General features: G+C 40.7%; 1 protein-coding gene across 1 annotated transcript in view; it reads right to left on the bottom strand.

Moving 5' to 3' along the window:
• The window catches only part of SYNE2 (spectrin repeat containing nuclear envelope protein 2), a 159234-nt gene extending 138426 nt beyond the window's left edge, over positions 1–20808 (bottom strand). Inside the window, exons 1-12 of the mRNA XM_058025942.1 lie at positions 20730–20808; positions 10398–10459; positions 9378–9473; positions 9013–9090; positions 8828–8920; positions 7489–7670; positions 5698–5894; positions 5156–5256; positions 4355–4456; positions 3484–3621; positions 2504–2668; positions 509–621 (exon numbers count right to left, since the gene is read on the bottom strand). Of these exons, the coding sequence (XP_057881925.1) occupies positions 509–621; positions 2504–2668; positions 3484–3621; positions 4355–4456; positions 5156–5256; positions 5698–5894; positions 7489–7670; positions 8828–8920; positions 9013–9090; positions 9378–9473; positions 10398–10459; positions 20730–20808 (1406 nt within the window). The remainder of the gene's footprint in view (positions 1–508; positions 622–2503; positions 2669–3483; positions 3622–4354; positions 4457–5155; positions 5257–5697; positions 5895–7488; positions 7671–8827; positions 8921–9012; positions 9091–9377; positions 9474–10397; positions 10460–20729) is intronic.
• Between the last annotated feature and the right edge of the window lie 227 nt (positions 20809–21035).

Raw genomic sequence — 21035 nt, forward strand, 5'->3', positions numbered from 1 at the left:
AGTCAATGTAGTCTGCTCAATGTATGAAAAACCTTAAGTGCCCAAAAAAGGGACATCTGCCACCTGTATGTCCAAGCACCTCAGGTTATGGATATAGATTCACTGGTCATTTTTTAAAATATCCTCCAAAAGATATTTGGGGTAGTACAAGCTATAGATTACAGTGATTTTTAATTGGTGGAAATAAAAGTTTAGAGAATCCTGCCACCAGGGAAATTTTAACATTGAAAATATTCAAGTTTCCTATCCCTAGTGGTTGTTTCATATCCCCACTAGCAAAGGGCATCTGAAAAGGTCCTGTTAATGAGCTCTACTCTGTACACACAATTAAACATTCATTGGACCAATGAGAGATCCCTGCTCCACTTGACAGTCAGCCTATGTTTAGGTCAAAAATGCTTTTTTTTGCAAGGCATGGATAAATTATGTGCTTTGTTCACAACAGCAGAGCCAGTCAATAGCAGAGCTGGAATACAACATGAAGTAGAGGGAATTTGAGCATCACAACCTTCTTTTCATTTCCTCTAATTTTTCAGGCAAGACTAGTGGCATATTCTTCTCATCTTCATTCTTAAATGACTGAAGGGTGTCCAAGTGAGAATCAAAACAATCCATCAAGCCCTGGGGAGAATAAGACACAGTAAGCCATTAATTTTGATCTAGAGTATTTCATCTGGGAATCTCCAGCTCACCTGCTGTTAGGGAAGGAGTATTAGGAACTAGTCAGCACAAGACAATCTCCCAGTGTCTTTACTCATTAAAGTGCAATAAAAGTATTTACCTAATCACCTTTTAAAGTGCACCTTTTAGTGCAATACTACCTGATTTCTCTTATCATTGTGCATCTACTTAAATATAAGGACCACAGACCTTACACTACCCTGCTATCAGTTTTTTCTGCATTTTCACTATCATCTTCAGGAGAAACTAAACATCATTCTAACAGCTTCAGGGTATTAAAGTGCTCTTTGCTATCCCTTAGCAAAGGCTGACAGCAAAACCTGTTGAATAAATTTATTATGTCACCTGCTCCATAGTTCATTTGACTGCTCAATAAAACTCTGTCTAACACCAGGCAGACAGGGTATCAAATTACCCATTCAATGGCCAGTGTCTCGTGACTGGGGAATATTTTACAGGCATGTGTCTCAGCACCAAATTCCCTACCTGAAAATAAAAAATAACATGTGTTGCACAAAGATAAGCCTATTTCTTAGTGGCATACAAAAAAAAAAACCAGCTACAATTTCATTTCTATGTTATAAAATCTGCCGCAAAGCATGTTAATGGAAATGGCTAAATCCTGAAACAGCTTTCAACCACAAAAATAGTTCATAGATTTTCAACACTGGATTTTGAAATCTTAACACTGAAGCACAGACAATTATGAGCACTGGTGGATGATTTCCTAGATCTTAAAAATTTGCATTATAAGGTACCATCTTGCCGGTATGATCCCTACACACAACATACTAAAAGGGGAAAAAATTTCAGTAGGATGTCTTCCCATCAAGAAAAGAAGATTTGGCAGAAATTAAGCATTAATGTGTTTCTTCTTCTGAAGAACTGACATTATTTCATCTATATGTTTAATGGGAAAAAATAAATGCCTTAAGAAATGACATCAGTCTCTATCTTACTCTTAAAAATGCTTTAAGTACCTAAGTTGCACAACAAAAACCTTTGAACAAATGGCTAAAGACTGACAACGCTGTTACCAGTTAAAAAGCCATCTCTCCTATCAGGAACTGACTAGAAACAGTACAACAGAGTGGTGTTATTAAGCCACTTGCAAGAACTCCACTGCCCATTCTTTCAAATTCACTTTAAGGACAATGTCACAAAACCAGCAAATTTCTTCATAAAAACCCAAAATACGGCATTATGATCACCAGCCAGGCATCAACACATATTCTCTTTCAGAACTTTCAAATTCAAAAGGATGCTTAAACTATTATCTATACAAATATTTGAAGATCAGAATAAATAACTTGCATGGTACAAAGGTATCAAAATATCCTTGCCTTGAATGGAACTACAGAGTGATTCAGCAAATATTTAACTTTGAACACACAAACTTCTTGAACTATTTAACTTTTAAACACACAAACTTCTTGAACTCCCTGGAATGCAACCTGAAGCTCAAGTGCTTTTCTGAATAGGTATGCATTAAGTACAGATTTAAAGATAAAGATGCAATTATCCTGTGATATTACTTAACAAACAAACAAGTTGCAGGAACCACATAAAAAAGAATAGCATAATTTACTCATTGAGGCAGTACTCAAATTTAATCTCCCCCCAGTGAAGTCTGAAACCTGCCTTATAGACCCATGCAGTTATTTAATTAAACTCATAATTCTTCAAAGGTATGTTCAGAAGAGCTTTTCATCTTCAGAAGACAAACATATGCACACCACTTCCCAAAATGTCAAACAGCAATTCCATAACAAGTGCTTTGCCAGGTCAAACTGAAGCAGAATTTCCTTTGTGATCAGCATACCTTAAATATTACAATTATTTCTCTGAAGACAGACATTGCTTTGAAAGGGTCCTGTAAATCAGGCAAATCTTCTGCCTGCAGACGTTCCACCTCCTGGAGCCAAGCCTCAATGCTATCCAGAGGGGAGGGCAACATCTGGTCCAGCTTTGCTTTCCACTCGTTAATCTTTAAAAGGAAAACAAGTGGATTAAATCTCTCACTATTATTTTCTTCCCCATCTCCAAGATGCTGATATAAGCTGCATAAGCTGGTGCTCAAGACATCCCAGGAACCCACTCCCTCATGCCTGTCAATAAAAAAAAAGGGTTTCCAATGAAGTCAGCTAAAATCAGCCCCGTTTACCTCAAACCCAGGTTTGCTCCCAGCCCATAACCTCTGCAACAACAGAGAATTTGGCATTCCTGTCCTTTGCTGGTGACCACCCCAAGGCCCAGAAACAGGAAAATTTATAGTGAACTAGCTGCAAAAATAGGGGGGAAAGAGAGATGAACAGCTGGGGCTGACATGTGAACATCTCTTCCACAAACAGCAATTCCCAGCATGGCCCTACATACCCCAATCTGAGCCAACACACCAACCTCACTGCAAAGCACTGACCAACCAGGCCCCACTAGATCAGTGTCTGTGCTCTGAGTCATGACTGTGTTCCAAAATCACCTTTTGAGCATAAATAGGCCAAAAGCTTTGATCAGAAGAATGCTCCAAGATAACCAGATGCATTTCCAGGGATGTTTCGATCTTGAGGCTCAGGAGGCCAAAGGGTAACACACAAAAAGTCACCTTCTGCCTCCTCTTGGGCACTGAATGCCACTCAGACTGTCTGGACTTCGGGTTCAGGGCCAAACCTCTTTTATAATCCCAAATAAAGCATCATCCCCCCATTTTTCCCAGTGTGAGTCCCCGAGGTAGACTTAGGCTTCTTCATCCATCCCACACGCTCATGCTGGTAATGGGGTGAGTGAGAGAGAAATGCCTCTGACCTGAGAGATCACTTTATCCCACTGTTCCCTCATCTGCTGCTGGCCTTCACTCAGCTCAGCTTCACCCCTTTTTGATGACAACACAGGCAGAAAGGGGATTTTCTCTTGGTTAAATGTTTCCATAAATGACATCATTTCCTAGAGATAAAATAGAAGAGCAATTCACAGAAGACGTCGGATGGAGGCTCACAGAGCCAAGTCCTGCCTTTGAACACACTGCTAGGAGCTCCATTAACTTCAAAGGGTGTGATGCATGCAAAGGCAAGACAGCAAGAGGCATTCTTGTCTCCAGGCAATATTTGGGTCTGAAATTATAGGTGCCATTCCCTAAGTCTGTATTTAACATAATGTTAGTGCAGTGAGAACACAGTTCTCCCCTCCCAGCAAGAGAAAGGGAAAATTCCTCCTCTCACAGTTCCCCATGGGCCACTTTATAACAAACTCTGGCTACAATATAAGCCTAAGGAAATTTTGCTGCAGCACAACCTAGAGCCAGCAATTCAACTACTCCTCTACAACATTTGCTGGGTAAAACCTACTGTAGTAATTAGCACAGAAATAGCAAAGGTTACTCTGTGAAGGGCCTACGTGCTTGAATCTTGTCCAAGTCTTCAACTACGTCAATTAATGAAGACACTACTTTACTCTTTCCAAAACCTTTGCTCAAAAATGAAATAACATATCTCTTTTTCATAACAGAGAGAATTTTAGCCTACCTTTCCTTCAATCATATGAGGGATTTACCAGTTACATTGTCAGATTTCCAAGTTTTCTTTAAAAGCTGATTTAACACTTCAGGCAATGAAGATGAAAAATATTAAAAACATTCACAGAAACAGATTCTTTTCACAGAACATGAAATGCAACTTACTTTGTACTTCTGGTAGTATGTTTCATTCTCTGTTTCCACCAGCAGTTTTGCTAACTTCTCCTCCTGTGCAGCCAACCAGCCCATGGCCTCTCTTACTTTCTCCTGGTAATTAGAGCAGAAAATTTCATTTTTCCATTTTGCAAGCATTGTTTTTAATTTACATTGTGCCATAAAACAACACTCATTGAGCATATGATACAGTCCATTCAAATCTGTTGAAAAACAAATAATAACTCCTGGGGACCCTGATGAGTTTTGAGTCAGGCACTATTACATTGCAGGGACAAAGTTTTAAACCTGGCACCTGAATATACGAAAACATCAAAAAAAGACCTGACTGCAGTTCTACTGAAAGGAGATTATCAGCATGTGAAAAACCAATTAAACTCTCATAAAAAAAATATAGAGAATACAAAATGTGGGTTCCTGGTCAGTGTTATCTGTCAGAGGCAACTTCTGTCCACTTTACATTTCAGCCACTAAATTTAAAGCTGGTTGTTCTGTGCATCTGCAAATCTGCTTTTCCTCCAATGTTTACACAGACTTCAGAGCACACATGAAGACAACTCTGCAATAGTTAAATGAAAACAAAACAATCTGCACAGCAGTTCTACCTGTAGGACCAAACAAAAATCTGCAACATGGAGTTTTTTCTACCAACAGGAGCATCAGAAGCCTCAAACCAATTCAGTCTGAACTAGCAGAATCAGAGGATCTATATGTGCTACTGACTCAGATATAAACTGGGCAAAGAAAGCACATTCATTTGAAAATGCCTCAGTGATAACCCACACAACATACCTGCATGTCTTCCTCAGACTCAGGCAAATTCTTGGAGTATTGCAGAAACTGAGCCACGTAAGTCATGATTGATTTTTCATCTGGATTCACAGTGTCAACATCTATGAGAGCCAATACAACATTTACATAATTATGCAGCCTTCTAGGCCTGATCACATAATTACACACTATGCTGCAGTTATTAAAACACATTACCATAAACATGTTTATTTTGCAACAGCTCACTTAACATGCCATTGACAGAAATTAATATGAGCATTTTTTTCCTTGGGAATATTTTAATAGAACATGATTAAGTAATGAAAAAGTTTCTCCCATGAACAGGAAAGTTTCATATCATTTCTTCTGCATATTGCTCCTGCAATTGTTGCCAATTCAAAAATCTTACAGTCCCTAAGTACAGCTGATGTTATAAAATAAAGACCCTCAGGTTTGAGCATTACAGCAAACATCAGTGTTCCACTTCAAACTTAAGCACAGTCTTATAGATCACATTAATCTCACTCCTAATAACAAAGATTTTTAAAAAGCTGATCATTTACCTTCAGGCTCCAGAAGCCGTGGGATATTCAGCTCCAGTTCTGCAATTCTGAAAGCCTCTTTCAGGTTTTCTTTATTGCTTCTGGCTTTTGCCTTCTCCAGATCAACCAGACCTGGCCTCAAGGTTTGGATGATGGCTAAAAAAGCCAGTCCACTTCGCCAGCTGGACTTGAAATCAGTGACACTGACAGAGCTGTGCCTGTCCCAGAAATGAGTGGAAACAAAATGTTAGGATATCTGAAGAAACAGGATTTAAGTACCAATTTAGAAATATAATATAAATTCAGTAAAATGGAATATGAACCAAATCCAAAAGCATCTCAGCACTGAACTTCTGCACAAGGCAGACAACAACACAGCCAGTACTAGCAACCCCAACAATTACTTCTTTTTGCAAGATGACTATTTCTTTTTGTCTTCTACCTGCATTCTGAAAATAAAGCCTTGCTGATCCAAATCCTCTCTAAACATCACTTTTGTGCTCAACATCTATGCATTCTATGGGGTGGAAAAGCAACAAGAAAAGCACTGCAGAACATGTATTTGTCTGTAAGGACACCAAGAACTGGCATTTTAGAAAATCCAAATCTTAAAAGCATTGTTATTAGTGCAGGAAAAAGAATTTATTTTTCTCTTAATTAGCTTAGTGTCCTTGAATCATCTTTTATTAATGTTCACAGCCTGAACAGTGCTGTGAGATGCCCAGCCATGCAGGCCACAATGAATTCTGGGACAGCTTTCCAAAAACAGCCTGTATATTATGAGTATGTTACAGCATGGAAAAGATGTGGGGTTTCAGGCAATCAGATTCAGTCACAGAACAACGGGCCAAATCTTACAAGATTTGTTTCTTTACCAAAACCTACAGGATTCACTGGTAACAAAATATTTCAACATAATGCCAGTTCAGAAACGAGACTGCAAACCAGACAGCAATATTGCTGAAAAACAGGCAAAAGGAAGAGGAAGATTACATGGATAAAGAGCTGGTTTTGATGTGCCAATTAATCTTCTGATAAAAGACAGCTAGAAGGCAAACCTCAGTGCCATTCTACTGGCAGAAAGTGTCTGATGTGCTGATGAAAGCCTTTATCTCCCACTAATAACATGGAATATTAGTAGGATTTTATTAGCAAATAAAACAACCCAAAGAGCTGAGGAGAAAGAGCTGACATTACTGTAAAGCACATTTGGAAGATCCTGGAGTGAAGCAGCAGCCCTTGAAGAAAATGTAAATATCTGTATCTGCTCTAGACTGTGTGCTGTGAACACTCCCCCTGAAAGCAGCAGTGCTATCTGTACATCAAGCACAGGGAAACAACTTGTTAGAATTAGGGACTAGGACCACCAGGATTAGCATCCTCCTTTGGGATCATGCAGTGTTTTGACAGAAAAGCATGAGTTGTGGGATCATAGAAATCCTACATTTTCCATTAAAAAATATTAAAAAATCCATGAGACTGTGTGAATCAGAGCCAACCATGAGGATTAAAACAAGTAAAGCATGGAAACATTTCACTAGACTTATCACACAGGAGCCCTTAAAAAGGAAAAGCCAAACAACTCAGATTACACTGTTGTGTTTACTTAGTAAGATGAGCTTCACTTTACTATATTTAAAGGGCTCATGACAAAACATTTGGGGCCTGACAGATGCTCAAAGTACTGGTAACCATTTTCTGCTAAGCTGTCACTAAGTAATCTTAAAAAACAGAGAGAAATATTACCACACTTAGTGGAAAGGAGTAATACCAAGTGTAGCATGTTAATTATAAGTTTTGGTTGGAACTTACAGTGAACACTGTTCTTTTGCCCACAACAAAAGAGCCTTTGTAGCAGACATCTTCCACCGTTCCTTAATTTTAGCACTTTTTTTAGCTGATCTGTTTGCCTTTGGAGAGGAGTCAGCAGCACCTGGACCATCAGGTGAAGGCTGATTGTAGGTACAGGCAAGTGTCCTGGCCAGTTCTTCAATCTGTCAGAGAAGATGGGACACTCAATGAGGCTTCAGTGAGAGATTCCCAAGGCATCAATGGCAGAACACCAGAGAATTAGACAGGACTCAGCCACAGATGTAACAGTAGCTTCCCTGACCCCCAAACTCAAACCAGGCTTTTTAATCTGCACAATCTGAACCATTTCATGCTGAATTCCCATCTTTAGCCAATTTTTTTGGCAGGATATATTCACCCAAAGACTTGTGTGTTATGCTGTGGGTACCAGCAATGGCACCAAGGGACCTTCTCAGTCAATTTCTACCCTAACCACTGACAGCAGCCCATGGCATTGTGGTTTCTGCTGTCAGGAGTGACAAATATCAGGCATAGTCAGAGTTTGCCTGCTCATTCAGAGTGCAGGAAAACCTACCTGACAGACCTCAGAGATCTCTATTTGGTTAGAGAAGCCTGGTTTTGGTTAAAAGGTAATTGCACAGGCCATGAGCAGCAAAAGACTCTTTGGCATCAAAGTATCTCTACCACAAAAAAATATGGGCTAAATATTGCTGGAAAACTTTGTTTCTTAGTGCCCTCCTGAGACCCAGTCACCAGTCAGTGCACCTACTGGTGCACAATTCTCCCTAGAAGCCAGTTTGGCTCCAGCACCCTCTGCAGCCCTACACATGATTAAATCAAGGCCCTGGACTTTCACACCTCCCCATAACCTCATGCCATGCAAGGTGCACACTCTTATTGAATAAGAAACATGACTTTGACAGCCTTTGTGTTATTTCATGCACTATTACTGAAAAAAAAAATACAAGAATTGTAGATTATGAGCAAAGTCAGCACTGAGGAGTGAGGCTGTCTCTGAGAGCTGGATGAGCCATTACACACTATCTGCTCTTTTTGGAGCTTAATCATTACAGACCTTAGACAAACAAAGTTTAGCCCATTTTTTAACTGGTTATTTAAAAAAAAAAATCTCAGTATCTTTCCTTCCTACCATGTGCAGCTAGGTACTGTTCATCACTGCCCTGCTCTGGTGCATCTCCTCCTTGAGATGCCACTTCCACATGTCAGAAAATAATCTTTTGTTCAGTACTAATTCATCTTATTTAGCAATCATGTAAGTCAACACATTTTTGTGCTTTTCCACTCTACTAAAACTCTCTTACATCGCTGAAATACTTACATGAAAATGAAATATAATGGTCCAGATTAGGCCAAGCACAATGGAAGGTTTTCCTTCAATAATGTCAGCTACATGAATATTTATGAGCTTCAGCTAAGGAGGGGAAAAAAGGGATCATTGTTAACAAAGAAAATGTTCCACTAGCTAAACTGGCTTTAGTTGAGAATTTTGAAGTTAATACTCACTGATCTGCTCTTTAAAAATGTCAAAGCATTTTCTATATTACTTCTGCACTGGAAGGTATTAAATCCTTTTTCCCGTGGCTGCAAAGCAAAAAAAAAAAAAAAAAAAAAAAAACAAGTTATATCTTCAACTGCAAAAAATTAATTTTATTCTATATTTTGAAAAGGGAAGTCCAGCAAAAATTCATAAATTACTTTGAATCAACTTACTTCAGCATGTTTCAGAGTCAATGGTATAAAAATAAGTTACTTGAAACTCACTCTATGACCCCAGAGGGATGATTCATATGGTTGCACTTAAGCATATCCAGAAATCTTTGCTGGACTTGACAAAGGATTGAGGTAATATTTTTATTACTCTGTCTTACCAGATGTTGACCTGAAAGCACTTCCAACAGATCCAGAAGCAAATGTCCCTGCTGTATGTCTGTATACAGGTCTGAGACAACATAAGGAGGGATATGCTGCAAGATAAATTTCAATCTTCTGTCATTTTGAATTCGACACACTACAGAACATCACAGATTACTCTGCTGTTAAATAATGTTTAGCATCCTTTATTTTTTTTCATTAAGCTGCAATAAAAATCCTGCATCTAAACAGTCACATCCTGCTTCTTCTAACCCATTACTATGTTTGTGTGTTATTCCCTCCTCCTTGTCCTGCCTCTGTGTTTAAAAGGGTAATTTTAGACTTCACTTTCAAGCACTCACATTTTTCAAGGAGGTCTGGTGCAAAAGAAAAAAAATGAGAAAAGAAAAGCTAAATGAGGCAGTTATTAATATTTTGAGATCTTACTCAATATTAAGTACAAATTTGAGTATACAGCTGCATAACTAAACCTCTTTTCACCCACACAACACCAACTTATCAAGAGCTCAGCAGTTTCTGCTCAAGGAGGGACCAAAACAAAATTATATTTTGTTTCTACCTGAGCAAGCCAGAGTCCCAGCACATGCTGCAGGAGCTGTTTCCTGAGAGCTTAAAGAGCACTTCCACTACTATGTGGTTTGTCTTAATACTTACCAGTCACCCAGGTCATCTCATTAAACTCGTGTTCTTGGATTGCATAATAGAATAACACTTACCTAATCCCAGTAAAACCAACTGTAAACTCAGAAACTCATAAAACCCTCAGACATGTGCCTCAATCCACCACAAGTTTTACCACATGAGTAAGGAGAGTGACATCCACATACAAACCACCTCATACAAATGTCCTTGGATGTGCCCCAATACAGTGCTGCTGCACTTACTAAACAAATGCTTCTCGGGGCTACTTTTCCCATCCGGTGCCTAAAAAAACTCGTAGCAACTTTGTTTGTTCCTAAAAAATTTAATCTCTAACCAGCATATCTGAATGGCTTGGCTAAAGAACCCCCGTTTACCTTTGCCAATATTGAATTTATCCAACTAGTGAAGGTTTTCTTCTGTGTAAACTCTCGCTGGACTGGAAAATAAAAACAAAAGAGAAACTAAAGTTAATGGAAAAAATGATCAGGTTTTTTTCCTCTTTCCCAAAAAGACACATAGTATCCACCTCAAACCCAAGGTCTGTTCTTCCAGATATTAAGTTACTATTTAATATCAGTTTTTCTCAACTCTTGTTTCATAGCTGGTATTTTCTTGCTTGCTGAGTAGGTACTGCAAAGACCTCTACAACCATCAAGCATAACCTACAGGATGCAGAGAATAACTAATGAAGGTTTTCTCAGAAGACCAGCAAATACAAATAGCGATGTGAAAGCAGAATTCTACAGAGAAATATGTGTGCAATAGCTCTGTCCATTCCTAGATGTTCCTTCAAGGACTCAGGGCCATCATCAGTACAAGACAGATCCTGGAATTTGGGAGAAGCCATACATAAGTTGGATGCAGACTGGAGTTAGGTGATAAATGCACATCTGTAGGTGAAGCCTAACCATGAGATATCTTTGCTAACAAAGGGCTGGAGAGAGTTAGGAGGCTGTCATGCAGAAATACAGCCTCTACCTGCATCCTTTCCACTGCTGGGGCCTCTCTGGAGTGTACAAATCCAGCTGATGCCTCAGGTTTAGCTTTTGTATTTTTCAGACTCCGTGCTGCTTTAGTGTGCAGGTCGGAGCTTTATATTAAGGGATGGGGAGCTCTCTGCACAGAGTAGGGAGACAAAACAATTCCTTCTCTAGATGGGGACCAAGGACAAATGATCCAAATCTCAGGCCCAAGAGCACAAACAACATGGACTGAAGAGAGAAAAACAAGAAGGATGGGACTTCATAAGCTAAAGCTGTAACTGGACAATTAACTCCAATATGCAAATGGACAAGAACTTATAAAAGTGAGAGACCCAGTGACCAGTTGTCCATTTTGTGACCATTTTGGCTCATCCTGGGTGTAGCCCTGGCTGGGCTCTTGTGCTGCCCAAGGTGGATCCATTGAGCCCTTTTAATAAATCCCTACTTTATTCTTTAGCTCTGTCCAGCCTCTGTTCTACATCAGCCTTCACAAGGCATCACAGCCAAAAAGGAGAACACAGGATGCTAATACAGGCAAGAGGAAGAAGAAAAGGCTTGAACTTGCGCTGCAGCAGAAAACAGTGAAATGGGACTGAAATCAAGTGAAATGGGACTGAAATCATGTGAAATGGGACTGAAACCCAGTGACACAGAGGTGCAGCTCTGCACCCAGGGCCCACACAGACAGCAGCCACCAACCAGCAGCTCTGCAGGGAGACAGGGAGCTGGTTAAGCCCATGTTTCAAAACCCAGAGTATTTGAACAGCTTCTCAGACCTGCCTGTGGGCAGCAGAGATGGAGGAAAGCCCAGTTCCCCCAGAAGGTGAAGCAGAGGGTGAGTTGGACCAGGGCAGCTCCCCAGCCTTGTCAGGGGCAGTGAATTACCTGACTTGCCAGCCCATGCTCCCTCCCAAAACACCACTCCATTTCCAAGGCACACCACAAAACCCACTCATCCCTAGGGGGTGAACACAGGTCTCAGGTGACAAACAGAGGTGCTGGCCCCTGACATGATGGACTCACATCTGCCACCAGCAGCCATCCCAAAGGCTTGTGAGTGTCACAGACACATTTTATGAAAAATCCTTTCCTTAGGATTTTTTCTCCTGAGAAGCTGTGAGGCCTCAGGAACAAAATGCAAACAATGATTATCTGCTGCTGTGGAATGCAACAGGTGCATCTGTGATTGGTCTCGTGTGCTTGTTTTCAATTAATGGCCAATCACAGTCAGCTGGCTCGGACTCTCTGTCTGAGACACAAGCCTTTGTTATTCATTCCTTCTTTTTCTACTCTTAGCCAGCCTTCTGATGAAATCCTTTCTTCTATTCTTTTAGTATAGTTCTAATATAATATATATAATAAAATAATAAATCAAGCCTTCTGAAACATGGAGTCAGATCCTCATCTCTTCCCTCATCCTAAGACCCCTGTGAACATTGTCACACGTGAGAGCCAGCCTGAACACAAACTCCTTTTTATACTCCTTTTCCATAGCAGCCTTGATTGCAAGCACTGGGGCTGCCTTCCTAGAAAAAGCATGCATGGAGAAACAAATCTGGGAGACAGGGTGGGAACAGACCATCTCTTCTACCTCTGAAAGCATTTTTTTGCTCAAAAGATTAATTGAAGGCAAGCTTGACATCATAAGGAATGTGCAAGACTTCTCAGCAATAGATATGTATGTTTTGGTAGGCTGGGCAGGATGAAGGAAACCAAAAATACCATGCCCTTGGGGAAAAAAAAAAAAGTTGACTGTTCTGCCCATGAAAGTGAAAATGCCACTCACAGGAAAATGTCCCACACTTTACTAAACACTGAAAATTTGTAACCACAAACTGCAGTCTTGGGGTCTATTCATGATCCAAGACAGACCAAAGGAGTTTCTGTGAAGCTTCATCAACTCATGAAACACAAGAATTCACTCGAGGGCAACCCAGGCTCCTGCTCCTCACCCCACAGGCTGTTTTCTGCCTCACTGGGCGGGTGAGCAGCAACAAAAACATTCACATTACCTGTGTGGAGCACTGCTTTGCATCCTGTAGTGAAGGCATCTTTCATCAGCCCTCCACTAATCTGCAACACCACCATCCTGTCGGAGCATGAAGCAGGCGGTTTCCCCTGCTGGCTGGATTGTTTTAGGATTCTTTCTAAGCATCACCAAGATTGCCCTCAAAGGGTTAGATAAGGGCAATCTTAACAGACAGAAACGAAAGTACAAAATTGGATTTTGTTCGGAAAACAGAAAATTAAGCGTGCACAGGGCATACAGACAAAACAACGCTGCAACGCTCACAGGGAGGACAAAAATAGCATGGAGATACTGGCTTCATGTTAGCACAGGAGCCAACCACACCCTTCAGCTGAACACCACGTGGGAGCCATTCCAATTACCCAAGCAGCAATTATTGAGTGGCTGTGCTCAATTTTATCAGGCAGGCAAGGCTGGCATTGCTAGCATCTGAAAAGGGACAGAGAGCAAATATTGACTGCTCTGCCTGACGCCAGTGACTCCTGCAGCTCTTGCCAAACACACACTGCTGCTGCTGGTTTGGAGAACTTGCATTTGAGGTTGGTTCAGATGGTTAAGATGAGCCATTTGGCCTTGTTTTGGTTGACATGCCTATCAAAATGTTTCATAATGTAATAGGGGACAGATAGTGCAAGTGTTGGTTCACATGGGCAAATGTCTCACCTAGTGAAGGTACAAGGTGGTTATTCCACATGTAAGAACACCTTAAACCCTGCACAAGCTACCTAACACAACCCACTGGGCTGCTTTCCAAGCAGCTGCTGCCTCTGCTGCAATGTGCCTTTTTTTTCCTACCCCAACAAATAATAATAATAGAATCTCCTCCCCAGTTAATAACAGAACTCCATGCTTGCCAGTATTCCCCAGTTTGTAGTGCAGCAGTCAGGGTTTCCACGCCACACACACTCAGTACAGATGTGCTCCTGGCACTGTGGCAGGCAGCTGTATTGCAATTTTCAGGCTGAGTGTGTTTTCCCTCCCAGCTCCCCCTCCAATGCTGCTGCTGCTCAGAGGCACTAATGATTTAATCAAGCTCTCCAATTCTTATCTCTACCATGTGGTTAATTAATACAGATTTTTTATTTTTATGAGGGTGAATGGATTCTTTGTTAGGCCTTTTTGTAGGACTCTAACCGACCTTGGTTTTCTCTTGCCCCAGTTTTCAAAATGTCACTGACCTAGAATAAAAAAGCTACAAAACCCCCAAACCCTGATCATCCTCTTTACTTCAGGTCAAAAATCACTAAGCTAAAAAGTGTATCTGAGAGAACAAAATAAGAATCTGGTAATCTGAAAATACCCAAAATCTATTACGTTTCACCCTGTGTTAACAGCTCTTTAGGGAGGAATAACACATACAAGCAATGTGTCACGTAGGATAGCCAAAAATCAATAGACACTGCTGGACAATGAGTGTTTTATTCAGTAATGAGCTACCAACAAGTGCTACAAGCCAGGCTGATCATTAGGAGCACAGGGACACTGCAGGGACCATGGGAGTGCTGAACTCTCCCAGGAGGGAAAAGGACAGCAGCAGCACTGCCAGCCACTGTTTTACTCTCAGCCTTCCTTACACTGTGATGCAGAAAAAACAAGATTTAAAATTAATCTACTTTCCTCTTCTGCCTTCCATGCCTCCCTTCCTGAGGTGGAGGAATGACAGCTTCAAGGAAAGCACCTCCTCCTTCAGCAGGGAGCTGGGGGAAGCAAATCATGGCAGAACAGATGTAGCCTGTCCATCCACAGACATCAAACACTGTCACCAAACAGCAAAGAGGATTTCTTCTATCACAACAACTTGTGTATCACTGCCAGTGAACAATTCACAACTGTACGGCTTCTTTAAAAAAAAAATAAATTTAAGCAATCACTTTAATGAGCACAAGCCTGTCTGTCATCTTCTCGTCTCTGTTACACCAGGAGGAATTACCTCTTGTGTATGATATTTTTGTGTCTGCCTTTCAGCACTGAGGTCAGCTGAGGCTATGCCTGCAGCAGCATGCAGGGAGCTCAACAGGAACAGACCAGGGGAGCTGCTGCTCACAACACAGTGTACCCACCACGTGTGCAGGGACAGAGGCTGTGCTGGGCTAACTCCAGCCCCAGTACTTTCCTTATTTCAGTTTCATTCAAAATAACCATTCCCACACTCCCTGACAGAGCAGCAGAATGAACCAAAGGATGGGAAGCAGGGATAACCAGATCTCCAAGACAGCACTGCAAGTATGAACTAATACACCAACAAGTACATTCTTTAAATGACTGGAACCATCAGAATAACAATCAAGGACTTGCAAATCCAGGTTGAGAGTGAGCAATTAACCCCCAAGCCCTTTGTAAAGTCCCTTCCCTTCCACCCAACAACAGTTTCATGTTCTGCAGACAGGAAAGCAGGGAAAAGGGTTATTTCCAGCATTTATGTTCAGCAACACGGTGTTAAGCAATTAAAAACAAACACAGAATTCTTTGTCAAGATTGAAAAGTTTACCCAAAACCCAATGAAGATGAGGAAAATGCCTCTACAGGAGGAATGGGTCTTTTCAAATCCAAATGCTACATAAATATGAACTAAATCACTACTACCACATCAGTGAAGCAAGTGGAAACTTTCTACATTACTCCTCTCAACCTCCTTTTCCTTTTGAAAGCCAGTTGTAGTTGTCCAGTTCACCACAAGTGCTGCTAACTCAGAAGTGCATTTACACCAAGCTTTGCCCTCCTGGCTGTCTTAAACCCTTTTTCTATTCTCATTGTCAGGATGCTCTGAATCACCAGAGTCTTCACTGCCACCACAAAGTGATGTTTAGTACTCAGGGGCACAGGCAGGTGGAGATAAAATTCTCGAAGTTACCAGGTCACATCATCTACATACCAACATACTTTTAAAGATAAACGTTCAAGCGGCTTTTCTAACATTTTAAATAAAGTGAACAGTGAAACAGGGATCTGACTGTAGTGATCTCACAAGTGCCTCAGGAGCCATCAACTCCTTTGGCATTTTAATTCCAGTTTTTAACCAGTCATACACCACACAATGCATTTAACAAACTGCAATTTACCTAGCAGGGAACGCTTTTACGCAACTATACAATCTATTTTTTATGTTAGGCGTGTGAAGTAGACAAAAATACCCCTGACTGAATTTTTTCAAGGCAGTGTCATGTGTCAGTTGCCTCTCCAGTGCCATCAGCCCTGTCACATGCCACGAAGCTGTGCACTTACGGGAACTGCAGAGCACTCCTCACCCAGGCTGCATAAACTGGGAATAAATTTCTGTGCAGCTCCTAGGGGAGCTTTCTGTAAAAGTCACCCTTGTAAAATTGTAATAAACATTTAACAAACTTTTAAAAATCATTCTGGTAAAGAAAATGAATCTGTAGCTTCAATAAGCAAGTGGCCCCATCAGATGAGATACACAGTTAAAACAAAAATGCTGGGTAAGATTATTAATTTACCTTACCCCTGGATGAATTAAGAGGTGCTCAAAAAGAAATACCCTTATTGTAAATCAGAGATGAGTACAATCAACTACAAGCTGCACAACAAAACCTATCCGTACACATCTCTGTATTTTCAATTTCACTTGAAGAGAAATCATTCATGAAGGATTAGACATAACTGCATGAAAAAAGTATCATTCATTTCTTATCACTAAATTCTCTTCAAAAACTCTCTTCAGCTGTAGCAACCACATTTCTGTATTATCATGCTTTGGGTTACAGTAATAAACAGTAACACACATTAATAAGTGGAGTCAGAAATTAGGAACCCTGCAGTTAACTAAACAGCGAAAGAGTAAGTACATCCCAAACTCCAAGGGCTAAAACACATTTTTGTGATTGAATTAGCTCAGCAAGCATGAAAAGAAAAGGGAAAACAGTTCTGGACAGGCGTGGTGGGAAGCACCAGACACAGGGGTCTGTTTGCTATCCCAGGGAAGACAGAGGAAGGATTTGTGCATGGGACAAAAAAATCCAGATTGAATCCGCCCACAGGTAGAGATTTACACTTCAGAAGCAAGAAATAGTTCTGCTCCAGGGTGCACAAACCCTGCAGAGCTCCTGCTGCAGCCACCCATCCCTGAGCAGCCGCGCGTTCCCCTCGCTGCAATCCCGCTCAGCAGCAGAGCTTGGCTCCATCTCCAACAGCTCCCAAAGCTCTGCCAGAAACCCTTCTCTTACCAAGCAGCTGACATGCCTCCTCATCTCAAGCAGCCAAAGGCAATTCTGGATGTTGACTGTGCCTCTCCAGCTCACAGAAGGATGAGCAGCAGGCTGGATGGCTCCCTGGGGCCAGCCCATGATGCAGGGATGGGAGGGAAACCCAGGAGGAGGAGACACAGGACAGGGACCCTGCTTTATCCCTCCCATGCTCACTGCCAGGCAAGCCCTGACTCCTGCCTGCTCCATCCCACACCAAAAGTGACTTCAGGTTTCAAACATGGCCCATGGTGCAACAAAGCATCTCCCTGTCAAGCATCCTCTGCTCACCACAATGTTTGCAGATTGTCTGGCAGGAGAAATCCTTCCCTACAGTATTGCCCCACTGGATGCACCTGCACTTTTACATGGCTGTGCAAGGATTGCAACAAAGCAATTCTGCAGCTGCTGTAAGATGTGCTGCATCAGAAAACTGCAAAGAAGCAGAGAGGTGCTGAAGGAAAGGGCCCAGATAATGCTGACCTTAATCTGATTAAATTTTATTATAACATCTGGGACAGAGGGAAGGGGAAAAAAAAGAAAATAAAAGAAGCCTGCCAATTCCTGACATCATGCATTTTCATAGCAATTTCCATTTTCTTGGCAGGGAGGGAAAGGGTAACTATTACTCTCATCTGGATATCAGCTTGAAAACTGGTAAAGGTTAAAGAGCAATACATAAATCTGAAAAGATCCATATGTAAGGGTTTATATTCTTTCAACTTTTTACTTCAGCCTCACGATTTTATGACTATCTTTACTCTCTGGAGATGGGGCAGTATAAAACATATTGCTTTCATTTCTTCACCTATTTTCTTCATGTTTTTTAAGCTTCATAAAATCTCCTTAAAGTAATTAACTGACAAGAAAAATGCACTGAGAACTAAGTTACATTATTACCTATTTTCCAGTGAATTTCTTAATGGCATCTTCTAGGCCAAACACTACTAAGGAAAGTGAATGTTCACCCTTGAACACTCTTCTGCCTAAAAACCCACTAACAAGCTTTTACACTATTAACCAACTAGCCATAAATTAATAGGGATTCTATAATAATTAAGGCTAATAAGTAGTAAACTCTCCACCAATTACTTAAAAGGGATTATTCTTTCCCTCTCTTTTCCTTCTTTTTCTTCCCAAAAGTGCTGTCCTTGCAGAAGACTAACTTAAATAACAGTCAAACATACTTAAAGTAACATATCTACACATGGTAGGGAAGGAAAAGAAAAATAAAGCTGATGATTTTGTTACTATTTTTAGGCATAAACTTCACAAAGTTATATGACCAAACCAACTGACACATTAAATTGATCTTGCCCTAATTAACCAGACTAGACAAGTGCTCTATCCCCATGGGATGCCTTTCAGGAATAATGGAAGGTTGGATCACAAAGAATTAAAAAGTAGATTAAAATATATCTAGACTATTTCCAGACTAGATCTCAGTCCTGCTTTTCCCTTTATGCACATCTCCTCTTATGCTGTGCATTACAATGCTGGACATATTCTTTGAAGCTATATCTCAGGAATTCGAAAAAGGAGATCATAGCAAGTTTTACATCCATCTGCAGTCACACAAAATGCAAGCTCCTTTTCTGATAGCTGTAAGCAACCACTCCTTGAATCTGAAATTTCTCTCATTGATTTAAAGCAGTCAATATCACCAGCTGCTTCACAAATTTCATCTCAAGATTCCTATTAATGGAAAAACCTGTTTCCTTGAGTGACCCTATTCTTCTTTTTTGACCTTTGCTACCACAGATCTGTGAGCAGAGCTGCTAATGGTCCCTATATGTCATGTCAGGGAGCATGTCTTTGGTGCTCCCTCACAGCTGTATTGCCATTTGCTTGTTTGACCCTGAGCAGACGCCGCAGCGCCACAGCTCCATACACAAAATGTGTCAGGACCATTTGTTGTGTCTTCAATCGTTACAAAAAATTGCTCATGTCACTTCTAAGGGATATCTCTGGATGTTTTACAGCAGCCAGGCACAGACAGCTTGGGCACAAGATTTGCAGTGTGTTCATTTCAGCACAATCTAAGAGCTCCATTTGTTACAGCAAAGGAATACAGTCATTTCAGTTTTACTAAGCAAGGCTCCTACAATGAGACACTGACCAAAAAACTCAATTGTCTTTCAATACAAACACAAATCTGGCTTTTCTGAAAAAAATAAAAAAATTGAAAGTAAATCCCTGCCCTAAAAATGGCATGTAACTTCAAATCTGCCTTCAAGCTGAAGAGTGTTTTCCAAATCTGTTTCACAACAACAGCCATCTCAGCCTTTCTACCCAAGGCTGAGTTTGACTGGCACAACAAATGTGTGTCTGACAAGCTGTGCTTGGTGCAAAAGTCAGAGCAGCTCCTGTCTGCTACAAATTTTTGCTTGTTCTCCTGAAAATGCAATACTGAAGCAAAACGGAAGAAAATTCACCATTAAAGACACTTGGCTTTGGACTGCTATTAACACTCACTCGTCAAAACACATGGCTTCAAGGACAGCACTAGTGCAAATATGGATCACACAAGGGACTTGGCAGAATTTTCTTTTGCACCATCTGTTTTCAACATATTTGCTCTCCACCAAGCACCATGGAAATTTCATTGCAAGGGAGTTAAAAGGAAATAGCTCTGTGGAAACAGGAGTTAGTCCATCCGTTCTAGGATGGACCAGGCTCTAAACACATCAAAGCCAAGCTTCTCAGCAGGGCTAGTCCTGGACTGCCTGGACTAGCCTCCTTGATAGCCTCCATGAATATGTTCACAGCAAAGCAAAGCTTCACAGAAAATCCTTACAGAAAGAAATTCAACACGTGAGTAAGGAAAACCCAAAAGTTCTGAGAGGCCAGGCCGGATGCATTTGTCATCACTGTCCAGGTAGATGCCATTAAACTGAAATAATTAAATATCAGCACTGAGGGCTTCCTTAACAAGTTATCACACATGTAAAAACAAGTAAAAACCCAAATCTTGACCCATAAGAAATTTGTTTAGAAGCCACAAAAATTATCCCCACTTGCAAGGGATATAGTAGTTAAAAACAGAAAAGTAAATAAAGTAAAATAAAATAGTGTAGTCAGTAGCTTCATTAAGACAGCAAAATGCAACCACCTAAGTGTCAGCAAGCTGAAAACAAGGAAACCAATGAAACTGGCTTGTTTTCATGCTGGTGGTTCCTTTCCAAACAGTTTACAGCAACATGCATTCTAAGAAACAAAGCACAAGAACCAGTGAGCACATCAGTACCAAAAAAGGCAACCAATCTGAAAATATCATGAGAAAGTACTAGAAGAGCTTATCTGTCATTTCCCTGCTCAAGCCTCTCTCCTGAAACACAGAAACATCTGCAAAGAAGCACAGACTTGAACTAACTACACTCACCATAACCCCAGTTTAAACAGGTTTCTCAGAATTCCCTTCAACTTGCACACACAGCCACAGATTTTTGACAAAAAATCTTAATTAAAACGACACAGAAAACTTCAGTGACTTACCTTGCAGCGTTAGATGGAGATCATCTATTTCAGAGGAAGCCTGCTCCTCTGTTGATGCAGATGACTGCTGTGATGCCATATTGAATTCTATGGTGATTCTTCAATCAATTTCCAAACTGAAATTATATTAAATTAAAAAAAAGAAGAAAATCAGTTCAGTTTTACATAAAAATTGATTATGTTCAATGATGATGTGGCACCAAGATACACATTTTGTTTTGGGATTTCTTCCCTTGGTCAGCTGTTCCCTCAGTCTATACAGAATAAAGTGACTCTTCCCACAGCAGGAACACAAGCTTTGGTCCT

Source organism: Melospiza georgiana, chromosome 6 (genome assembly GCF_028018845.1).
Source record: "Melospiza georgiana isolate bMelGeo1 chromosome 6, bMelGeo1.pri, whole genome shotgun sequence".
In the NCBI taxonomy this organism is placed as follows: Eukaryota; Metazoa; Chordata; class Aves; order Passeriformes; family Passerellidae; genus Melospiza; species Melospiza georgiana.